Source organism: Sitodiplosis mosellana, unplaced genomic scaffold (assembly GCF_009176505.1).
Source record: "Sitodiplosis mosellana isolate CC-2019 unplaced genomic scaffold, AAFC_SMos_1.0 Smas_scaffold_6167, whole genome shotgun sequence".
NCBI lineage: Eukaryota > Metazoa > Arthropoda > Insecta > Diptera > Cecidomyiidae > Sitodiplosis > Sitodiplosis mosellana.
In genome coordinates, this window is record NW_022601408.1 from 1,882,087 (window position 1) to 1,890,896 (window position 8,810).

At 35.4% G+C, this 8,810-nt stretch overlaps 1 protein-coding gene across 3 annotated transcripts in view; it reads right to left on the reverse strand.

Moving 5' to 3' along the window:
* Positions 1 to 8,810, reverse strand: part of LOC129575615 (putative uncharacterized protein DDB_G0271606) — a 151,095-nt gene that overhangs the window by 72,299 nt on the left and 69,986 nt on the right. For all 3 annotated transcript variants that reach the window (XM_055459481.1, XM_055459484.1, XM_055459482.1), the window contains 2 exons: positions 7,510 to 7,573; positions 7,065 to 7,221 (listed from right to left, as the gene is read on the reverse strand). In XM_055459481.1, coding sequence (XP_055315456.1) covers positions 7,065 to 7,189 — 125 coding nt within the window. In that variant the 5' untranslated portion in view covers positions 7,190 to 7,221; positions 7,510 to 7,573. The remainder of the gene's footprint in view (positions 1 to 7,064; positions 7,222 to 7,509; positions 7,574 to 8,810) is intronic.

Sequence of the window (8,810 nt, forward strand, 5' to 3'; positions counted from 1 at the left end):
ATAGCAGCTACTTGCTTTTCTGTACACACTACACATTGCTGCCATGGGCGAGAGCGATAGTGGTGGTTGAAGGTAGCGAAGCTGTAGAACAATACACATAAGACGATGTGGGATCGCTTCAAATGATAAAATCCGAATATACGCATATCTATCTGATTTAATTCAAAGCGTAAAAACTTTCACTTTTCCACTAACTTCAAAAATATGATGATTTAAAATCCAAATGTTTTTTTTTTTTTTGGCGGAGAAACATTCTTTGGGCTATACAGCTATACACACACAGAGAAAAGTAATGCCGAAATTGCTATATGATTTAGGTAATATTTGATTGGTTCGGTGGAGATTTCATATAAATTTTACCGGAATCACTTGAAATTTTTGGAAGAGTCGAGTCAAAAAACATTGCTCACTTACTGAACGTATTTCCCGTGCGTATGCCAACTCTCAACGCATCCCCATGAAAATGAGCGCACGACAGACAGGCAGAGAGAAAAGACTGAAATGCAATATGCTGTTTCACCTGGAGTGTTTTCCATCTTTCATTTCTCTGATTATCTATTTTATTCGCATTCGTACAAGAACTATTAAATTTTTTTCCTGACTCCCGTTGTTTTTCGCACACGTTTTTTTCTTGCCAGTGTTATATTATGTAAGTAATAAATGTTGAACGATAAAATGGAAAAAAAAAAAATCTTTTTTTTCGTGTATATATATGAATGAGGAAAAAGCTTCACTTTGAACTCAATCAAAAATTAACCAACTCGTGTGTTGAAAATTGACCGAATCATGCAATGCATGATGTTGCGAATATTATTAATCTAGAATTTGCTTTTATTTAAAAACTTTTTTCAACTTTTTTCCTGTTGATTCATTATATAAGTGTGCTTGCCACGAGAGAGAAAAAAAAACGTTGATTTAAATTTATTCGCATTTTTTATGTGGCGAAATGGAATTTTTTTCCACTTCAAATAATTGTGGTCATTAGACCTTTGAACTTTCAAATATATTCGGATTGAGGACATCCATATGTTTTTTACTCATATTGTTCTGTATTATTCATTAATAATACTAGGAATTGGATTTAAAAAAAAAAATTCCTCCAGCTATCTAATTAGGTAGTTTCTACATATACTACCATGACTCCACAATAATTTCAATTTTTTTTTCAGCCACATCAAAATATTCGCCTCAAATGGAAATGATTTATATTGAAATGTCATGTTATTGAATGCATTTGCAGGGAGCTCAAATTTTCATTTAATTATTCTCTTCTTTATAGAAATGAGGCAAAATGTTCTGTATCATAAAGTAAGAGGTACACTAACGGCATGGACAAGAAGCAATTCACTAAATAGTAAACATTTGAGAATTTAAAAAAAAAAAAACAAAAAAGGTTGTGACGCAGATGTGCGGAAACAGAGGAACAATTGAATATTTAATTGCATGCAATGATCAATGCATTTTCCATCAATATTGTAACAGAAACAAACAATGAGTGTGAGAGGCTATCAAAGCATAATGACAACATGATCAAACCAAGCAGTTCCTTGGAATGCAATTGGGTCATTTTGTTTTCGCAAAGAGGCTTATGCACGCAGCTCGGCCGTCTACTCAACCGACCATACTGTCTAATGCACAAACACATACAAACAATTTTGTTGAATATATTGTGTCGTTTGTTAGCACATCGTATGACCGCGTTTCACATTATCAATGTGATAAATATGTTAAACACACATACCTAGACGTGTGCAATAAAAACTGAACTGAACTGAACAGTAATGAAGACGTTCTCTTTTGCTCCTCTGAATGCAATGTGTTTACAGTGCGTTTGAGTGAAAAATATGTGTAGAGATATTTTCAAATGATGTCGATTATGCGTACGAAGCGAGAAGCTATAAAAATGTGCAGATTGTACAAACACTTATCACAAATGTGAGAAATTCAGTGGATTGCCATAATGGTCGTTTTTTCGTAGGAATATAAATAAAAATGATAGTCTCAACAAGGTTTTTCTTCTCTGCACAATCCCCCTTCCTCAGATCTTCATCGCTACATGACGAGCAAAAACATGCTGCGTGGAAAAATGGTAGCACAGAGCAGGAGAGAGTGTGAGCATCAAGACGAAAACAATCACATACATAAAATATAAGCGTTTTTATGGGCCGCATTGCCAAAACCATTATATATGATTTTAGATGAGGTTTTGTCGAAATTTTGCTTGGATTTTATAGCTTTAATTTGCTTCCAGTAAATTTGTCGATTTTTCCTTACATTTTCCTATCCACTTGTGTGACTTTCGTTTATTTTTCGGTTTTTCGTCGTCTTCTATGTTTCGGATGGTGAGTGGTAGCGTGTGTATCTGTGTTTGTGTGCAAGTGAGTGTAACGGGACGATGATGAGCTTTGGCATCATTTTTTGAAACCAATATTATGAGAAACAGGGAGAGAGAGAGGGAGAGAGAGAGAGAAAGAGAGAGAGAGAGAGAGAGTGTAACTATGCAGTTTCTTTTTGCCATCATTCATTTCACTGTGTCAACATACAACGGACACATCCATTTTCAACATGCACAGAATTCAATTTACTACTCCGATGAGAGACATTTAAGTTGATTAGTTGGACGATGCCACTGAATTTAATTTCAAAGTTTTAAACTATCGTTTGTTCACTTCATGCCCTCTATCTCTGCTTTTTTGTGTCTGTCTCTGTCTCTGTGTGTTTCTCTTTCTCTCCATATTCTTCTAATTTCTCTCTGTATGGAAAGCGCCCATTGTGTCGATTTCTCATCGCTCGTTCAACATTTAATTCTCATGCTACATGGTTCTAGTGACATCTAAACTACTTTTTTCATCGTCACAATTTCGTCGAGCAATCAAATTGATATGAACAAATCGTTGAATAATAAAGAAATTTTATTATGCAATAAATGTAAATCCAGGCGGCGCTGATAGCATCGCCTAGCCCTATATGCACACTGTGTGAATATTTTCATGAACTTTTTTCTTCTGGTTTTGTCCAGAATTTGTTTTCATTTCAGTAGATGCCAATAGCTTATGCTGGATATGCAAATGCACAAGTATTCCATTTGCGGTGAAACTTTACGCTCATTTAACAATTTTCAGTTATGGTGTAAAAATTATGGTAGCTATTAACCAAATGTGATGTGGTAACGAGATGACGAGCGCATCAGGCGAACACAAGAAAATTGGGTCAGAAGAAGAACAAAAAAAACGGCATCGGTTCTAATAATTAGTACATTTTATGTATTCAAAAATTGGCAAAAGAAATGTCAATTTCAATTCAAAGCTTTACCAGTAGTAGCACGAACTGTTGCTAAGCCAAAAAAAAGTACACCGAAAAATGGAGCGAACAAATGTCATTTACTTCACGGTGAAAACATATACGCCTCAATTATTCCGCCATAAATTCGCGTTCTTGTCGGTATGACACCTGGAATGACACATGCAAAACATCTGCCATAGTGTTGATATGCAGTACGTGATCCGCGGAATTGCTAACACCATCACCAACACCCACACCCGATACTCACCGCCCGAAAACTACGGAGCCAAACAATTTGTAATGAATGCAAATGTACTTCAATGAGAGATAGAGAAATAAAAACGTGCACGGCGACTGTATGACACCCACATGGGCAATCATTGAGAAGATGGAATTCTACACAGACTTACAGCCACAATGCGTTGCTGCTGCTGCTATTGCTACAGTGCAATAGTGGCGGCGGTGGAGAGTGGTAGCAGGCACACCATAACATATTCAAGCTCATTGCCCGAACATGAAATGGGCAAAAAGACGCAAGCAGCACCGTCATGCGTGCCAAACAGCGAATGGCGAAAATTATTCAACGGTGGCTCATAATTAAAACCAATCGCATATAAATTTTCATATCAAACGACCGTTGCCCCATTAAAAATGTACCATTTGTAATTAAGTAAAACGTGCCTGGATATTGATACAACTATCTTAAAAAGAGATGCTTGTATAAATTTCTCGGCAATTAAAATAGGCATTTAGCGACTGGCATTCAATATAAGATACGGTCTGCAGTGTGCAATATATATATATATATATCAATATTATATTTAGCAAATATGAGACTGTCCCCAGGTGGAAAAGAAATCAACATGCTTTGAATTCAAAGAAATTTTATGTTTGTATCCATCATATGCTTCCATTTGAAAGATAGAAGAATATAATGATGGTGATGCAATAATATTTGCGTATAAACCATTCCTAATCGAACTATGATGTTCTATATCTTGGTATTTACCAATTCGATTCGAAAAATTGAGATAATTCGTTTCATTTTCTTCTAAAAATAAAAGATGAACGGAAATGTAATAACAACACCCGGATCTGATTTGTGTGTTGGTATAGTAAAAATCCGTTTATTTTTGCTTTCTGTCTGCTTCAACCAACTTTATAAGATATAAATCAACGTTTGGATGACATTTTTGGTTTAATAATAATGATTCAAGTTTGAAACACACTCACGCTTGATGCCATGAAAATGTTGATAAATATGAACGGGATAATCCAATAAGTACAAAACATACATATAATGCGCTAAATCATAATGCCGTTGAGCTTTAATGTCAATTTAAATAACGCTCTCAAGTTGCCGTAAAATATGAGAGTTCTGGATTTTCTGAGGCGAATGTACTTTTAACGGTTTCCGTTTATTGCATAAACTTTCCTCAAGCAGCAGCAGCAGCAGCAGCAGCAGCAGCAGCAGCAGTGCAGTGGCAGTAACCAGTCTTGCAATTTGATAGACAATGCGCCACTTTCACACAGCATTCGATTGCATTGGAGCGAACAGCCGAAGCACAATCAGTTGATACATTGGTGTGCATAGATTTTCTGCGGTTAGCTCTCTATATTCCAGTTGATTTGTCATCTCTCGCAATAGTTAATGCATTTAATTGAAGCAAAATTATCGGTGTGAGTCTTATTGGCGAAATGATTTGTAATTTGTGTATTTCTTTTTTGGTTCGTTCACTTGCACAGTAATTTGCACACGTGATATCAAATTCTCCATTTTTCTTTTCTTCTGTTTATTGATTTATCTATTGCATTTTAGATCAATTCCCAGTGAGCGAATCAAAAGGTCGACTTGGGTGAAATTAAAACAGAACCGAGATGACGAGATAACGAATGTAAATATTGAACTTTTGGATTATGTAGTATAATCCATAAAATCAACAAGGAATAGAATTCAAACTAGTGTGAGAAGATGGAGAGTTGCGATATATTTAACGACCATCTATTTGGCGGAACAAAACAATAAAACCCACTGGGATGATGATTGGGTCGATGGACTTAGATAATGGAAGTATATCAATAAACCTGCTATAAAATTCCAGCGCTCTGCTCGACAAAATTGGAAAACAATGACGAAACCCGGGAACAAAACTTGAACACGTGGAATTTTCTTTGAAATTTTACAGATTAGCGAATGACGAAGAAGATGCTCATTTAATTCCAATCAAAGAAGTTCAAGGCGAAATTCAATTTGACATTATATTGATTTATAAGTTACACAGCTCAAAGACACATTTATAGTCGTCAAAATTGAATTGATTGAACAAATTTTGAAATTTTGATCGATTTTCATATGCTGAGTTCTAGTTTAAAGAAATAGACACTATTCTACACATGTGCCAATACGAAAATAATCAAATTTATTATTTCAAATCAATAATCATTGACTGTTTCATTGACTCATGAAGTGGTTGGCCGCAGAATCGTACTCAAAATTATGTGCAATAATTTTGTCAAGTTGATGAGAGGAATAAAAGCAGTCGAATCGACAAAATACGACGATAGAGATGTATATGACAAACTGCTTTACTGCATATATATATATATATACGGCAGTGTATTTTATGAAATATCTTACAGTAATAGAATCAGAGTAAATAAATTAGTCTTATGCAAATTGGAAAAGTGCAGGCAATAGCAACAGTGGAAGTTTCGATGCGAACGACTGAAATGTGTTCGGGCAAATCGGTTGAATAATAATCGGCAATAATAATAGATGCCGAATGTGATATGCATTGAAAATAGTGTTTCTCGTTCACTCTCCATTGCACAAATTATGGGAATGAGCGGGTGAGAGTGGAAACCGTCTCACAGGAGAATGTACCAAGTAAATGGCAACGTATTTTCAATGAACATATCAACCAAAAACAAACATATCACATTATGCCAGCGCACAACATTATGTACGTCGAATTCAATTTAAAAGCGACAACCAACTCAGACCAATTTATCAGATGAATTTCTGGAAATTGATGTGAAACTGAAAGTGTACTTTAGAGTTGATATTTTTCCAATAGAAGTCATTTAATTGATAAATATAGAAATGACATCCTCCACCGTAAAAACGAACGAACGTAAATTCAATTGGGTTTTGATAAGGTTTTGAATTTTGCTTGCAACGGGTGGGTATATGCACTGAAACACTCGATATAATCATTTCGAATGTGCGAAAAGAATGTGTTTTTATACCTTATTCCGAAGGGAAAAAAAATGAACTCTTGCGTTGCCTCAAACAATTTCCTTAAGCTCATTTCAAGAGTCTTCAACATTTTCCAAAATGAACAAAAATCGATCGATATGCACGTGGCGTCTGGGCAATGAAATACATTAAATTTTCGGGAGAGAAATTGGTGTGCGGGAGGTTAAACTTCTTGATAATGTTGCCTCCTGGTTCGATTCGAAATTCCCCGTTTCCAAATTCAATCGAGTGTCAATAATCAACGGACCAATCTTGCAATGGCATTATATTGCAGTGAGGCAAATATCGTAACCGTACAATATGATTAAGTTTCCGAAGCAAATAGTTGCATTATTCATCTCAATTCAATTGGAAAATTGTTTGCGTGAGAGTACGCTTGTTTGCTCCCTCTATCGTGCGAGCGTGCGCGCGTCAATGTTGAATGCAATGATGATTGAATCAGTCGCTTTTGTTATTGTATATTTGCAAATAAATGAAAATGCATATATGTACGTGTATGGTGGGAGAAAAACTAAAAACTTACCCCATGGTGCCGTTGGAAGCAAACTTAAGCTCTCGATTAAGTGTTGACTTGAGGTTGTTCTCCGAATACAGGCCGATCGGAGAATTAAATTGTTTGTGAACTAATTTTCGTTGAACGGATGCCATTCTCTTCTATTTTGTCGTTTCTTTTTGGTTCTCTAAAGTGTGTTGCAAATATAAGCCATTGTGAAAAAATGGGATTCAACGGAAAATTTAATTGAATGGATTTATGAACAGACATAACATTTTTCCGACAAATTAGCTAGAGAAAAGAGAGGATTGACGTGATCGACAAAAAATGGGAAATTGGTGAAATTTTTATTGAAATATTGGTGCATTTTTTGTCGTGTGCATGCAGAAAATGTGTGTGTATGATTAAGAAAGAAAGATAGAGAATGAGAGAGAGAGAGAAAGGATACAATTGAGACTGATTGAGAAGTAATTACAATCAAATACTATCGTTCTAGTTGAACTAAACCAGAAATTATTCGTTGTCGATACGTTCGTTTTCTGCAAAGAAAAAAGAAAAGAAAATATATATAAAACCTGATCAAAATTAAATTGCATCACATTACTAGCTGTAATTTCAGATTTAAGGTTGTGTGAAAACATTACATTTGAAAAAAAAAAAACAACAACAAGTAATCATGATTATTATATTTCAACATTTTCGATGACGTTTTTCTCGCGAAAAACTGCGTCATAATTCTGTTGTTGTTTTTGTGACGTGTCATGGTGTCATTTTTCCTCTCGTCGTAAAGCGAAATACTTCAGTGTCCCATTTTTTTAAATAAAAATATATTTTTTTTCTGAATATTTGACAGGCATAATTATTAATGCAGTAAATCAATTTTTTGTTGTTGCATGCAGTATGCTTCACGTTCTTCAATTTATGATGAACACTTCATTTGTGTATATTTATATGCACTTTTCCCCAACCGATGTATAAAAGAGGACATACGAACGGAGAGCGAGCGAGCGAACGAATGAACGCATTCGAAAAACATTTATGCATTTTGCATTTTTATTTTTTTGTTGCATCCATATATGCGGATGAGTGAGTTGATACTCAGTGCTGCTATTTCTGCTGCTGCTGTTATTGCACAGCATATATGTTTCGATATTTTTTGTGTTGGTTCGCGGCGCTGCGTTCATTTGAATGCGCGTCTATTTAAAAAATATATTTAAATTTAAATAATGTATGGTTTTTTGCTAGCGCCCAGCGCTATCTATATGAAAGCCATAACAGATTCGAATAATTTTTCGCATTCGAATGGTTGTTTGACTGTCGTGTTATTCCTTCTCGTTCGAGGGTGATCTCCACATGGAATATGAACGATGAGTTGTTGCTGAATGAAAACGTGCGAGTAGCGAACATGATCCACTCAAATGCTTATATGGCATCCAAAGACTCACTCTCACTCTTGCATACACACACACACACACACACAATCTCTCTATCTGGCTCTTTCTCACTTTGTCTTTTGCTGGCCTCGCGATGCAACCGTGCGATCACGTTGATTATGTAAAATATTTTTGTAAGCTGTCGGATGGAATATTTATTAATTCATATTCATTTAACAGAATTCATTTTTTTCTTTTTCGTTGAGAGTTGAAATGGCGCAACAAAAAATACAGAATGAAACGGTAAAAAGTGCATCGTTAATCTCATTCGTTGTGATGCGGCACAGGTCATAATGAGAGAGAGAGAGAGAGAGAGAGAGAGAGAGAGAGAGAGAGAGAGAGA